Source organism: Carlito syrichta, unplaced genomic scaffold (assembly GCF_000164805.1).
Source record: "Carlito syrichta isolate Samal-C Ts95f unplaced genomic scaffold, Tarsius_syrichta-2.0.1 Scaffold154493, whole genome shotgun sequence".
Classification (NCBI taxonomy): domain Eukaryota; kingdom Metazoa; phylum Chordata; class Mammalia; order Primates; family Tarsiidae; genus Carlito; species Carlito syrichta.
This window is the reverse complement of record NW_007098589.1, coordinates 45,694-60,752: the sequence shown is the minus strand read 5'-3', so window position 1 is coordinate 60,752 and position 15,059 is coordinate 45,694. Positions and strand designations below refer to the sequence as shown.

The window sequence follows — 15,059 nt, the reverse complement described above, 5'->3', positions numbered from 1 at the left end:
CCGGGCCGGGCCGGCGGGCGCGGGCGGCTCGCACTTACCGCGGCGCAGGTCGTCCCGCAGCCCGGGGCGGGCGGGGTGGCGTGGGGGCGCCGGGGAGGGAGGCACACGCGAGTGTGGACTGCGGGAACGGGGGGCACAAGTCTGGGCGCGCAGCGCCGACCTGGGCGTCTCGCCTGCCCCTCGCGCAACTCTGGGAACGGGAATCGCCAGGGCGCACCCCGTCACCCGAGTCTGCCTCTTCCCGATTTCCCGCGCACTCCCGCCCCTCCTCCAACCCCCGAAGACTCCTACGTTAGAAAGCGCCCCTTCACCGCCCCCTCCCTGTGCGCGTGAACTGGCTAGGCTTTAGATCTCGCGAGAGGCTCCCCCCTCCCCCCGCCCCCCAGCTAGCGAGTGCGCGAACGAGAGAGGAGGGCGCTCCAGGCGACAGCACTGCAGACGCCATTATCCTCTGTTTCTCTGCTGCACCGACCTCGACGTCTTGCCTGCGTCCCACTAGTTTGCGGCCTAGAGGTAATTGGAGTTACCGGGACTTGGGCGTTACGGATTCAGGCAGGGGTTTGGCCTCCCTGAAAGGCTGCACTGACTTTTCCCAGTCCCGAGTTGGCTCGGGCCCTCAGTGGCCTTCCAGCCCGAAGGGAGGCGCCGGCGGGAGGCGGGGTCGCCGCCTCCCCCGTCGCCTTGATGGACGCGGCCCTGGGCCAATCGCGTCGTCCCGGCACCACCGCCGAAGGCCGGGCAGCCAATCGGGCGTGGCGGCGGGGAGAACGCGGGGGAGGGGGCTGCGCTCGTTTTCTGTCTAGCTCTGACCGGCTGAGGCGGCGCGGCAGCGGAGGGACGGCGGCCTCGCGGGGTGAGGAGCGGGTTGGGCGAGCGGCTCGCGGGGGCTGGGGTCGGAGCCCGGTTTTTCCGCTTGAGGGAGACGTTCCAGGGGCTGCCGGGTGGTTGGCCGCTCCTCCGAGCGGGAACGTTGCCCGGCTTCCCCTCCCCCACCTCCGCCATTTGCCGGAGCGTACGTATATCCGCAGTCCGCGCTGAGGTACTCGGGCCTTCGCGGAGTCTCGAGGCGTGTGCCCTCGGGCCGCGCTCCGGCTGCGCGGTGGCGGGGACTGGGAGCTCGGCGTCGGGGAGACGGAAAGGCCGGGCGGGCGCGAGTCCGAGGCGGGGAGAGGCCGCGGCGCCGCTCTCTTTGTGTGGGTGCCGCCTCACGGGGGGTCCCCGGCCCGGCGCCGGGGTCCGAGCGGGGGGGCATGGAGCGGTCGGGGCGGCCTCGGTGGCTTTGTCTCCCCGGCGGTGGGGGGAGGATGCGGGGGATGAGCTCTTGGGACCGCGTGGTGGGTGGGGGAGGGGGTCCGCGCTCGGCTCCGCCTAGTAGCACGTAGTCGCCATTCCGCGGGCCGCCATTTCCTGTCGGCTCCGGGGGAGGAGAGGTGCGGCGCCGGGGCGCTGGGCTCGCGCGTTCTGGAGTCCCGCGGTCCGGCCGTCGCCGATCCCGGCCTCGGGGGCGGAGGGCGCGCTCGGCCCGGGCCTGTCGAGCCCGGACTGGGCGGCTTTCGGGGCCCGAGGGTCGGGGGCTCCGAGGCGTGGGGGAACGGCGCGCGACGGCGCTATCCTTCGGAGAAACTCGGCCGTCTTGGCTGCAACTTCTCGGTCCACACCGCGCGGCGGGTTTTAACTGAGGGATGGGCCGGAAGGGCGATCGTCGTTAGGAGAGTTCGTTTGTGGGCAGGGTTCGGGGAGACCGCGAGGCGTCGAGGGTGCTTGGGCGCTCTCCTGTCGAGCCGTCGTGGGGAGGCCGCGCGTCAGGTCGCTAGTCCCGAGAGGGGAGCTCCGAATTCAAAAGGCCGTTGGCGGCCGCGTCTCCGTTCTGGCTCGCAGAATCTTTCGCTTTCGTATTGGAAGCGTAATTGTTGGTTTTTTCCCTTTGGGGACCCGGTTCGAAGTATTCTGCTCGTGACAGGGTTAGCGTCCCAGGGCCCTGTGAGCTCTGCTGAGTGGATTTATTTATCCCTCGGGTAGACGGTCCTGGCTGTTAGACGTGGCTTGCGTTTGCCTTTGTGTCTGTAAGTTTTTGAGCTTTCAGGGAACAGCCTTAAGTCATGAGTCGAAAGAAGCCCAAAAGCGGTTAGAGGTTTTTCATGTAAAGCTAGTATCGCTAGTGAATAAGATGCGGCGTAGCTTTTCGTGAATGTGTGCTTGGTGGACAAAATTGGGGTCCAGGCTTGTACCTTTTTAGGCGTCTGTGAATATACAGTATAAAACAACAGATTGTCGTGGTGGAACTGAATCCAGTAGCTAAAAATTGTTTTTTGGTTTTTTTTTTTTTTCCTTTGCAAAAATATCAGGCTTCTTTGAGTTTGGTTTTTTTTGGTTTTTTTTTTTAGGTAATCATTTGAATGTTAAGATCCTAACATGGAGAATCAGGTTTTAGCAATAGCTAGTTTGTTGTGTTCTTTGCGATCAGGAAGTGTTCAGTTAATAAGCATACAAGAGAAGCAAAACTGACTTATGTTGGTTTTTATAGGCTACTGCAGCACTAGGGTGTCAGTTGTTGGTCCGACCCAGAACACTTCAGTGCTGCTCTGCAAGGATATATAATAACTGGTACGTCCTAGAAGCGGAGTCTTTTTACAGCTTGCTTTTCAATAAGCCAAATGTACTAGCTTCTTTATTTTTCAACAGATTGGTGTGTCCTTTTAATAGAAGAAAATGGAAACTGAACAGCCAGAGGAAACCTTCCCCAACACTGAGACTAATGGTGAATTTGGTGAGAAGACTTCTCTTAATTTTAACAATTTGATATTTTCTCATTCTTTGAATCTCACTACATTACCTTATAATTGTGTGGTGTGATGTACTATCTTTACTAGTGGTTGTAGTCCGATTTTTTGTCCACTATACCTTAGCTTTTATTTGTGAGCTAGAAGCAAAGTTTACTTTGCATTTTGGAATTTCTAATCTTTTGAAGTATTTTGCCACACTATCTTGTTTGGTAAATGTTATTAGGAAGGAGCAGAAAACCAAGACTATAACAGTGCCTTTGGCTTTTTAAAACATAATTGGGATTAGCAGCAAATCTCTTCAAATAATGGAATTGGCTTTAATTTAACTTAAAGGTTAAAATGAAAGTGCCTTTCCTTGAGATCTTTGCTACTTTTTTTGAAATCTGAACTGTTATTTCTAGGTAAACGCCCTGCAGAAGATATGGAAGAGGAACAAGCATTTAAAAGATCTAGAAACACTGATGAGATGGTTGAATTGCGCATTCTGCTTCAGAGCAAGGTATAAATTTTTTTTATTGAAAATCTGGAGGTGGTTCATACTGAAGTAGAAAGATAAGGTCTGATTTGGCCCTCTGGGAAGCCATCAAAGCTTTACAGATTGGATAATCTAAAAGATATGTTTGTAGTTTTTCCTGAATAAACTTGTAGCCTCTGGTGATTTTGTTATTTCACTGATAAAAGAGTAAAGCCTTTGCTGTAGGGAGCCAGTACAGGTCAAACTAGGAGGAGGGTGTGATTCTTAAAGTATTAACAGATTAAATCTTACATTGTGGACCCCTTAGGAAATACCTTAGTTGGCTGTGTACTTGATTACTTTATCACATACCACAATATGAACATACCTACTGCTAAATTATTTATTTTACCAAAGGGTACTATAAAATTAATCTGTGCTGAGTTTTATGTTCAGAATGTCTTATCTGACATTGACTTTTCCAAAGCTCAGTCTTTTAGTCCTCAAAGCACTTAGAATCATTATCTTTTTTTTTTATTATTTTTTTTTTGGCCTGGTGATGTTTGTGTCCCCAAATTTTTATTCTTAAAAAAGAAAGGTTAGAGATTTTTAGTTGTTGTCAAATCTAAGCACAAAGGTAGGCACATTAATTTTAGGGAGTGGCAAAATAATTTTTTGTCTGTCTTCCAGAATGCTGGAGCAGTGATTGGAAAAGGAGGCAAGAATATTAAGGCTCTCCGTACAGACGTAAGTATTAAAGAGTTTAAACGACTACACGAGCAGCTTCAGTTTATGTGTTTCTAGAAATTTAAAGATTTACATCATAGAAATCATTGGATAGCTACAATACATCTGTAATAATTTATTACATAGATGATTTCAAGGTTTGCCGTTTCCGTTTTAACAAAAGCCCAGATTGAGTAGGGTGGGGGGTATATATTAAACCTCTCCACTTTTCTAATAAGAATCTACCAAATTATTCACTTCAAGCAAGATGACATCTTAATTAGAAATAGCGACAAAGTGTGAAAACCTTTGATTGCACCATTTCCCATGTGTGGATCAATTACGGTATTACTGAAAACCGTTGCAGGTGGCTGCTTAAATCCAGAAATTTTTAAATTTCCTTTTTTTAAAAAAAAGTCCATCTGTTTAACAGCTTGCACATGAAACACAAAGCATTTAATGTTGAGGTTGCATGATTTAAATATGGGTAAAGAATAGAGTAGACACTTAATCTTATAACTGGGAAACCATTTGTCAATGCCTATGATTTGAGTCTTCATATTTTATAGTGGGTTGACTCTTGTGATTAGACACATTGAATGTTGGCAGTGCCAGAAGTGAGCACGTTTATAGGACTTGGCTACACCAAAATTTCTTTTAAAATTTTCTCATAGTGTACACATTTCTTAATGTTTTTCTTGCTAAAATTGAGGCAAATAATAACTTTGTGTTGAGTACTTATTTGACAGTATTTCATTTCTCTCTTGGTCGCAGATCTTTGTATGTTCCTCTTGATTACTGTAAACTGAACTTGAAATTTTGTTTAAAATTTTACAAACCTGCCTGTTAGGTTCTAGGAATGCGTGACAAACCTCCAGAAAACCAAACCAGCCTTTTATTAGTTAGGGTTTTTGGTGGTGTGGGAATTTTTGTTTTGTCTTATCAACCTCTTTCCTCTTAATCCAGATGTTCTGTATAATTATCTGGGTTATTAATTTCCCCATTTCCTCAAGAATTTCAATAAACTTTGAGTCACGACAGGTTTTGTGTCTACCCTCATGAGCCAGCCTGCTACTGAAACATCGTTTTATTTTATCTTTTTTTTAAAGTTAGAACCATCATTTGAGGTCCTTAAGTGTTAAACCACAGTCAGATATAAAGAAGTCCATTATTGTGTTAGTCTTCAGAACAACTTAAGCTTGTTTCATTAATTGAGAGTATGAGTATAGTTTGTATTAAATTAAAATTTATTGCTTTTCCCCCTTTTCCCTCTCCTTGTTTTTTTGGCCATATATCTCCGTTGCCCATGTACTGGATCGACTTACCCCTGCGTTGCCCACCATGACGTTGGCCCATCCGCCCCTGAACGCCCATGTGAAAACCCTGGTTGGCTATGCCCAAAAATGTGCTCGTTGCCAAACGGGTACCATACTTGACAACTTCTGATTGAATGCCCATGCCCAATGCCAACATCCACGAACGCCAATGACCAATGCAGTACAATGCCAGTGTTTCAGTCCCAGACAGCAGTGGCCCCGAGCGGTATGTCCCAACAGTTTATGCCTCACTGCCTGATTAGAAAGAGAGAAATGTATTTTATTACCTGCCTTTTATATAATTAAATAGTATCCCCTTTAGACGGTGTATTGTTTTTCAAGTTTCTGTCTTATTTTCCCCATTAAGTCTTTTTGTCACTGAACTTTTACCGTGAGTTGCCCACCCAAACGATCCACTAATTTTATTTCGATGGAAGGAGCACAGCTTCAAGTGTTGCATATATGCTGCATTGTAAATCAAATTGTTACCGAAATAGTCTCTCGCTCTGTCTTTGTGGCCCACCTTGCTTCCCAACATTTGCCTGTTCATAATTTTCTCTGATGAAATGCTAACTCTGGTTCACTTCCTTCACTTCTCATTTGTGTTGTCTTTGTTTTGTCTTGCATTTGTATTTGTTTTCTTGCAGAGCCCATTAGTGATCTAATTTCTAACTGGTATTCATAACCTTACTTCAGATACAATGTTCACCACTTGCATATTCCCCCACTTTGCCTAAGAGAAGGTGTGCCAGTTTTACCAATGTTACAGCGAGGGTATCCTTAACTTAGTGGTGGCGGGGAACATAAATATTCAACTCTGCTTCAGTTCTGGTCAATTTATTGCCCACTTAATCTGAGCCCTTCCAAAAGCCCATTCTCTCTGTCTCTCTGCAAGTCTCCTAATACTGTTATCATGTCTGTATTGGGTATAAAACAAAATGCATGTGAAAAGTCTATAAAGAAGCTACTTTAAATGGGGAATATTAAATAATTGTATGTTACATCTCTGTAAAAGTTTGTATGACTGACTACTGGTGACAAACACAAAACTCATTTTTCTTTTCCACCTTTTTTGTACTATCTGGTATTTGTGATGTTTGACAGCATATTGAGTATCAGTGCTGATATTGAAACAATTGGAGAAATTCTGAAGAAAATCATCCCTACCTTGGAAGAGGTAGGCTCATTTTTTTTCTAATGTATTTGACAATATGAGGGGACATGTCTAAAGTATGTTGTATTGGAGCATAATGGGGGAGGTGGAAAGACAGTGGATATATTTGTAGCGGTATCTTAAAACCTGCCACATAATGTGCAGCGTTGCTGTAGATGGCATTTTTCAAAAGAAAAAATTACAGGCTGGCCGCTTAAGTACATACGAACTATCTCTGTGGTCGTGTCCTTTTGTGGGGTTTAGTATATATTTTGCAGTCTTTAGTCTTATAAGAAGGATTTTGTCATTAGAATGTTAATTCTGAGCATATGTTGAAAAGAAATATGTAGATAAAACAGGATTTTAAGATTCTATGTAATGACTTATTTGCTGGGTATATAGAGAAAATTATTTCAGTCTTATTATTAAGCAGTCTGTCATTCTTTAATATAGATTTAAAATATGTTGTAGTAGCTTTACCAATATATGCGACAATAGCCTGATCACGCTAGACACTTAACCTATTACTCTTATTTTTCTACTTTCAGGGCCTGCAGTTGCCATCACCCACTGCAACCAGCCAGCTCCCGCTCGAATCTGATGCTGTGGAATGCTTAAATGTATGTCATAGTGCCATTGAACCCCACTGAAGTATGGAGCCTGGCCCATAGGATCGATTATATTTTTAACATAGTGTGCTTTTCCCATGTCTATAGAAAAAGGCTTAAAAACATGAAATATGTATGGTCTTACAACTCACTGTTGACCCTGCTCCATGCTGCAGTGGGAATTAACTACATTTGCAAAGTGCTTTGCAGTCATTTTTATTGTGTTATTTGAATGTTAATAATAATTTTGTGGTAACAGCGACATGCTAAATGGCTGCAGTGTGGGTATGGTGTTGCAGGACCTGAAAATAAAATAGTTTTTTAAGGTGGTGCAGAATGTCCTTTTTGGGCCTGGCTATTGAGGATAATAAGCACATAACTGGTAAAGTTATTAAATATAAATTCAGGTTGCTCACTGCAACAGTATATTATTGTTATGCTTATAGCAGATAAGTGTGTATTGGGGATTTGTTGATTTGAGACTAAAATGTTATAACTCTCCCTCCGCAGTACCAACACTATAAAGGAAATGACTTTGACTGCGAGTTGAGACTGTTGATTCATCAGAGTCTGGCAGGAGGAATTATTGGGGTCAAAGGTGCTAAAATTAAAGAACTTCGAGAGGTAAAAACACTGTTTTACTTTCACCTGCCATATTCCTTACCAGAAAAACCTTTTCATATAGACTTGGTTCTGTGGGCTTCTCTTCATTTCCCCTCTTGAGTTTCCTCCCCAGAGGGCTTTTTATTCCGTTTGTCTAGTTTTCAATTAAAATTTTAAAAACCTGGGGATGCCAGACAAATTATTTTGCAAATTTTTGCATCATTGCAAAATCCTACCATAATAAAGCCGTCATACTGTAGGAGGGAATTATTTAATTCAAATGTAAATTTCTTCAAATCTAGGAACCTATTTTTGAGTGCTTTATGTTCTAATTAATTTTGTTTGTTTGTAAACATTGCAGAACACTCAGACAACAATCAAGCTTTTCCAGGAATGCTGTCCTCATTCCACTGACAGAGTTGTTCTTATTGGAGGAAAGCCTGATAGGGTTGTAGAGTGCATAAAGATCATCCTTGATCTTATATCCGAGGTACTTGTACAACGCTTTTTGTTTACGTTTGATTTTATGAAACATTGATGTCATCTGCAAAAGTTGTTTTAGATTATTTAGACTAGTAATCTTGCCCTTCTAGACGTTTTCCATCACCTGGCTTCAGCCATCATTTTAATCTAGAAATGGTTTGGGGGAAATGTGTAGAGTAGTCATTTGATCTAGGTGATATTTTTATAGCCTTCGATCCTTCCGATGAAATTCCCTGTCGTGCTGCTTATGTCTTTGTATACTAGATTGCACAGCTTCCCATCTGATTCCTCAGTATGGATTACAGGCTTGCCCAAGATACTAGTCCCTTCAGCCCTTGGGATGGTCAATTCTTCTTATGTTCAATGTGATGTGTACATTGTAGTGTTCCGTGTGTAAAATGGGAGAAAGAAGTTTGTGGTCTCCTAAAACCGAAAGATTAAAAAAGGCAATTTCTCCCACAGGCAGTAAAACTCACCTTTGTTTAGGATCACCAAAGGTGTTTTATTTAAAACTGCCATTACTTGTGTCATATTTTTGTCCTTGTCTCTAGGATCTTGAGGGAAAAGTAAATGACTTACTTTGTTAAAAGAAGGGTTGATATAAACCACAGCTCTTAGTCTATAAGGTGGTTTTGTTTCTGTTTTTTTAGTCTCCCATCAAAGGACGTGCACAACCTTATGATCCCAATTTTTATGATGAAACCTATGACTATGGTGGTTTTACAATGATATTCGATGACCGCCGTGGACGTCCAGTGGGATTTCCGATGCGGGGAAGAGGTGGTTTTGACAGAATGCCTCCTGGTCGGGGTGGGCGTCCTATGCCTCCTTCTAGAAGAGATTATGATGATATGAGCCCTCGTCGAGGACCACCACCACCTCCTCCTGGACGAGGTGGCCGGGGTGGTAGCAGAGCTCGGAATCTTCCTCTTCCTCCACCACCACCACCTAGAGGAGGGTGAGTTTTTTTCATCTACAAATTATTTTATATATATAAGAGACTGCAATTAGTGGAAGACTGTGTGTGACATGTGAACAAGCTGAGATAACAAGAAGTACTGTACTTGCAGAGATCTAATGGCCTATGACAGAAGAGGAAGACCGGGAGACCGTTACGATGGCATGGTAAGAGCTTTGGTTTATTGTGAATTTGTATGTGAGGGCTGTGAGGATAGTTAACATTTTATTAAAGATTATAATAATTAAAAAGCTTTTCCAACAAGTAGTTTTTAGGTAGCCATTTAAATAAATTATGACTTCTGCTTGTTGCTGAGCTATTAAGACTTTATTGAGCTGTCTTCCAAGATACATAATTGCTGGCCAACATATGCACTTTAGTAATGTAAAATGGAAACTAGCCATATAAAATGGTAGCTGTATAACAAATGTAATACAGATTCATGTTAATATTTCTGTCTCTCAACAGGTTGGTTTCAGTGCTGACGAAACTTGGGACTCTGCAATAGATACATGGAGCCCGTCAGAATGGCAGATGGCTTATGAACCACAGGTTGAGTATCATGAATGTTAGTCTATCAGTAATCATTACAGATACATACTTGCTTACCAATAAGTTTTATTTCCCTTGATGTATCATTTTTCTTTCTATAAATGCTCTCTACCTGAATCATTTCTATTCTTTTCCTAAGGATTATCTTCTGAGATTTACTTAGTTACTGGAAATAAACTAGGAAGGATACAAGAGAAACTTGGTTTCCTAAACGGGGATTTGTATGAGTATTTAAATACTTGAATAGTGAAGCCAGGTGCAATGGCATGTACCTGTAATCCTAGCACTTTAGGAGGCCAGGGTGGGAGGATGATTTGAGCCTAGGAGTTGAGACCTACCTGGGCAGCACAGCATGACCCCATTTCATTAAATAAAATTTAAAATACTTGAATAGTAACTATGAAGCCAAAGTAATTTTCTTTTTTCCTTTTTTCTAATTTTTTAGGGTGGCTCTGGATATGGTAAGTTTTCTCCTTTGTGAAATCAAACATTAATTTCATACTTTTAAAATGAACTTACTGCTCATTATTTAAATCAGATTATTCCTATGCAGGGGGTCGTGGCTCATATGGTGATCTTGGTGGACCTATTATTACTACTCAAGTAACTATTCCCAAAGATGTAAGTACCTTTAATACTACCAGGAACATTCGTTGAATCATTTCTGTGATTGTTCCCTCTTACTGTAAATTTCCTTTGCATTCAAAAGGCTTTAACAAAATTCCATTTTAGGATTGAGGTTATGTTGAAGGACTTAGGTCTGAGTGTTGTCAAGTAATGCTCAGCGTTATGAATAAAGGCAGTTAAGAGGGTTTTGAATGTTTAATTGGCTTAATAAAGGAAATGTTAATATGTGCGATGTCAATATCTAAACCTTGACTGAGGGAGCATTAGATAATGAATCAGGGTCTGAAATAACTAAAATTAGTACACTTGATGGTCATTGAAAATACGGGTGATAAGTTTTCTTTAAAAGTATACTATAAACACTTTCTAAAAATCTTTTCAGTTGGCTGGATCTATTATTGGCAAAGGTGGTCAGCGGATTAAACAAATCCGTCATGAGTCGGGAGCTTCGATCAAAATTGATGAGCCTTTAGAAGGATCCGAAGATCGGATCATTACAATTACAGGAACACAGGACCAGATACAGAATGCACAGTATTTGCTGCAGAACAGGTTAGTTTAAGTTTAGCTTTGTTAGCTTGTGCATACTAAAACCTTTTTTAAAAGCTTTTCTTCTCAGTTGATTTTTCTTTAAGAAGCCATGGTGTCTCAACCTTTTTGGGGGACCTAACTTCTAAACATTCTAATAGCTTTGCCTTAATTTTCTCCTGCTTTCTTACTAAAAACGAAGACATTCAGTACTAATCTTGCTGGAAGAAGCCTTAACCAAGCAAACTTCTCATTTCTCTGGTGAAAACTGCTGCCAAAACCACGTTATAAATTATACAAAGCCTGTAGAAAATATAGAAGATTCATTGGATGTTGACCTAGTTCTGTGTGGAAGACTAGTGATTTTGTTGTTTTTAGATAACTAAATTGACAACAAATCACAGTCTGCCATATGGCACAGGCCATGCCTCTACAGGACAAATGATTGGTGCTGTAAAATGCAGCATTTCACACCTTACTGGCATTCTTTGTCTTTTCTACCAAATATTAACGACTTTCAGTTTCATTTTTTTAATTCTGCTCTGATAATGTCTGGTTTACTATTATTCATTTTTCTTGACTTTTACATTGCTTTAATTTGTAAATGCTGGTTTTTTAATTCTCTAATTGTAATGGATATGTTTATCATTTTTAATTTGGCATTGAAATTGTCTTAATGTTGATTAAGATGTTACGAACAAAAATTCTAATTCGCGCTTTTTTTTTTCTTTTCTTTTATAGTGTGAAGCAGTATGCAGATGTTGAAGGATTCTAATGCAAGATATTTTTTCTTTTTTATAGTGTGAAGCAGTATTCTGGAAAGTTTTTCTAAGACTAGTGAAGAACTGAAGGAGTCCTGCATCTTTTTTTTTTTATCTGCTTCTGTTTAAAAAGCCAACATTCCTCTGCTTCATAGGTGTTCTGCATTTGAGGTGTAGTGAAATCTTTGCTGTTCACCAGATGTAATGTTTTAGTTCTTTACAAACAGGGTTGGGGGGAGGGGAAGGGTGTGCAAAACTAACATTGAAATTTTGAAACAGCAGCAGAGTGAGTGGATTTTATTTTTGTTCATTGTTGGTGGTTTAAAAAAATTCCCCCCATGCAATTATTGTGAACACCTTGCTTTGTGGTCACTGTAACATTTGGGGGGTGGGACAGGGAAGAAAAATAACAATAGTCCACATGTCCCTGGCATCTGTTCAGAGCAGTGTGCAGAATGTAATGCTCTTTTGTAAGAAACGTTTTATGATTTTTAAAATAAATTTAGTGAACCTATTTTTGGTGGTCATTTTTTTTTTTTTAAGACAGTCATTTTTCAAGTGGTGACTGAATTTCCCAATCAACCCCGAAACTAAACACTAAGTTTGATTTTCAGTTTCTGTTAGATGTATAATTGCATCTTTTGGACATAGGCAAAATAACTTGGCAAATTTAGTTCTGGTAATTTCTTGATGGTTTGCAAGTCTATTGCTGGGAAGAAATTCCATCATACATATTCATGCTTATAATAAGCTGGGGATTTTTTGTTTGTTTTTGCAAATGCTTGCCCCTACTTTTCACCAATTTTCTATGTTAGTAGTTGTGAAGAACTAAGGTGGGGAGCAGTACTACGATTGAGTAATGGTATTAGCATATACCAGAAGCCTGATTGGCAGTAAGTTTTACTAATCAGAATAACACTTGGTTATGGAAGTGACTGATGATGAATAAATTCTGATTATTTTTTACTAGATAATTTCTCACCTATAGACTTAAACTGTCAACTTGCTAGTGTCTATTAGTTAAACTTTGTAAAATATATATATATTCTTGTTTTTCCATTGTATGCAAATTGAAAGAAAAAGATGTACCATTTTTCTGTTGTATGTTGGATTATGTAGGAAATGTTTGTGTACAATTCAAAAAAAGATGAAAAAGTTCCTGTGGATGTTTTGTGTAGTATCTTGAGCATTTGTATTGATAGTTTGAAATTCACTTCCAAATAAATAAAACCCCCATGATGCTAGATTTGATGTGTGCCCAATTTGAACACGGGTTGATTGACACCTGTAAATTTTGTTGAAACGTTCCTCTTATAAGGAAATACAATAATCTTAAATTATTTATTTTTTTGTGTGAAGTGTTTTTCTAGTGTTTATAAATGAAATTTGCTAAGGATGGTAGAAAATTCCAGTAGTTGGGCTCTTAATTTATTACAAGAAAGGTCTAGCAAAATGAGAGTCTAGTCACTCAGTTCTTCCAGTCCTCATGTTACTTGTGAGAAATTTTGAGTGACTTAGCTTAGTTTCTTTAAAACAGTTCCAGTTTGATAGAGAATATTGGAGATAATGTAAAATGAATGCAGAGTATCGTTCCTGGCTCGTCTTAAGATATAACTATTAACCTTCCAAGTGTCCAGAAAGCTTGAGAACAGATGAGCAACTATGTGGGAAAGGAATACATGAATGTAATTCTGCTTTCCTAACGATGCTTGTATATAATAGAAACGGGGTTAGTTGGACAGTTTTCCTGCATACAGATCATACATGTAGATATGCTCTTTTAAAATTATTTTTGTCAGAGTCTCTGTTTCCTAGGCTAACGTGCAGTGGCTTGATCATGGCTCACTGCAGCATCTACCTTCTGGGCTTAGGTAATTCTTCCACCTCAACCTCCCAGATGGCTGGGGCTACAGACTTGTGCCACCAAGCCCAACTAATTTTTCTTTTTTGTTAGAGACAAGGTCTGATTGCCTAAGCTGGACTTGAACTCCTAGGCCTAAGTAGGTAGTTCTTTCACCTCTGCTTCCAAAGTACTAGGATTAAATGTGTGAGCCACCATACTTGGCTAAATATGACTTGGAAGGGAATTAAAACTTAGGAACCCTTTTGTCTGGGGAGGAGTATATAGAATGTTCTGTTGGTTAGTGGAACATGAAATACCTCATGATATGGTTTCCCATAAGATGAAATTGGGCTGAATTATCATCTGGGTGTTTACTTCCCTCTTGAGTGTGTTAACTGGGTGAGTTGGGGTTGCCTAGGGTGAAATGTGTCCTTCCCAAAAAAATTAGCCAGGCAACCCCTGTGGGTCCCCTCCCACTGTGGGAGCTTATCCTCTCAAATCCTGCTTTAAAAAGAAAAAAGATGATTATATTTTATTCAAGTTGTTAGTTCTATTGGAGGAACGTGTGCCTGGAGCGAACACTGGATTCCAAACCTTTCACTGGTCATTTAAAATTCAGTTGTGGATCAGGTGTAGTGGCCCTTGGTTGTAATCTCAGTGCTTTGGGAGGCTGAGGCAGGAAGATATGCTTGAGGCCAGGAATTTGATGCCAGCATGGCCTACATAGTAAGAACCCCCTACAACAAAATACTAGCCACATACTTGTCCTAGTTACTTGGAAGGCTGAGGGTGGTGGGTTGCTTGAGCCTAGAAGTTTGAGGTTGCAATGGACTATAATTGGGCCACTTGAACTCCAGCCTGGGAAACAGTGAGACCCTGCCACTTGAAAAATTTACTTAAACATAATAGATCATTAGCTTAAAATGCTTTTATTTTTGCCTTTTAAAATCAGACCTTGAACACATGAAAAATAGGTTAAAGAATGTCTGGCATTGATAACTTGGCTAGAAAACTTGGGGAGGGAAAAGCCTTCTGCATTGCTACTATTGATTGGTAAAGTCAAATGCTGTTTGAAATTGGGCTGGGAATAGGAATAGGTTGAAAACATTTTCAAGAAGGGTGAGAAGTGAACGAAAGCTCTTAAAATTCATTAAGTGGAACACAGCCAATTTTGTAAGTAGCAACTAGTATGCTGTCTACTGAATTTTAGCAATGTAAGGTTTCAAAAATGTTAGCGTAAGTTCTTGAGTCTGTTATTAGAATGCCAACAGATACGTTGTAAACCAAGTTGCACCAGTTATTTCATGAATTTAAAGCTTGAATTTACATTCCTGAAAAAAATTGAAAGCCTTCCTATGTTATTAAGGATTTCCAGTTGTAATCGTTTGCCTTTTTTTTTTTTTTTTGAGTTGTAGTCTCACTGTGTTGTCCAGACTGGAGTGTGCGGTGGCACACTACCAGCCACCAAAGACTCCACCAGCTGCGCCCCGGCAATCCTTCTGCCTCAGCCTTCAAAATAGCTGGAACTACAGGGGCGCGCTACCACACCTGTCTAGTAGTTTGTCTTTCATCTATTTAATTGTCCTGAGATTATAACAAGATACTTGGATCCTGTATCTTTGGTTGCTGATAACTATTTGAATGCATAGCAAAGAGAATCAGGA

At 41.3% G+C, this 15,059-nt stretch overlaps 2 protein-coding genes across 14 annotated transcripts in view; one reads left to right on the top strand and one right to left on the bottom strand.

The window, feature by feature from the left end:
* The window catches only part of RMI1 (RecQ mediated genome instability 1), a 25,928-nt gene extending 25,312 nt beyond the window's left edge, over positions 1 to 616 (bottom strand). Inside the window, exon 1 of one of the 2 annotated variants that reach the window (XM_021709035.1) lies at positions 473 to 616. The gene's annotated coding sequence lies outside the window, so the exon portion shown is untranslated. Of the gene's footprint in view, positions 1 to 160; positions 190 to 472 lie in introns of those variants that run through there. The other variant, XM_008050942.2, reaches the window with a different exon arrangement.
* HNRNPK (heterogeneous nuclear ribonucleoprotein K) lies at positions 244 to 12,892 on the top strand. 12 transcript variants are annotated; one of them, XM_021709040.1, is made up of 17 exons: positions 244 to 513; positions 2,525 to 2,604; positions 2,683 to 2,767; positions 3,185 to 3,282; positions 3,928 to 3,984; positions 5,462 to 5,505; positions 6,384 to 6,456; positions 6,981 to 7,052; positions 7,551 to 7,664; positions 8,005 to 8,133; positions 8,777 to 9,084; positions 9,197 to 9,251; positions 9,553 to 9,636; positions 10,082 to 10,097; positions 10,175 to 10,257; positions 10,646 to 10,815; positions 11,593 to 12,798. In XM_021709040.1, exons 3-17 carry the CDS (start codon positions 2,710 to 2,712, stop codon positions 11,621 to 11,623), a joined length of 1,392 nt encoding a protein of 463 aa, XP_021564715.1. In that variant the 5' UTR covers positions 244 to 513; positions 2,525 to 2,604; positions 2,683 to 2,709; the 3' UTR covers positions 11,624 to 12,798. The 12 variants fall into 12 exon arrangements, with proteins under 12 accessions (XP_021564715.1, XP_021564712.1, XP_021564717.1 ...); XM_021709037.1 differs by having other exon boundaries at positions 11,533 to 12,798; XM_021709039.1 differs by having other exon boundaries at positions 393 to 513; positions 2,707 to 2,767; positions 11,533 to 12,892.
* The last annotated feature ends 2,167 nt before the right edge of the window (positions 12,893 to 15,059 follow it).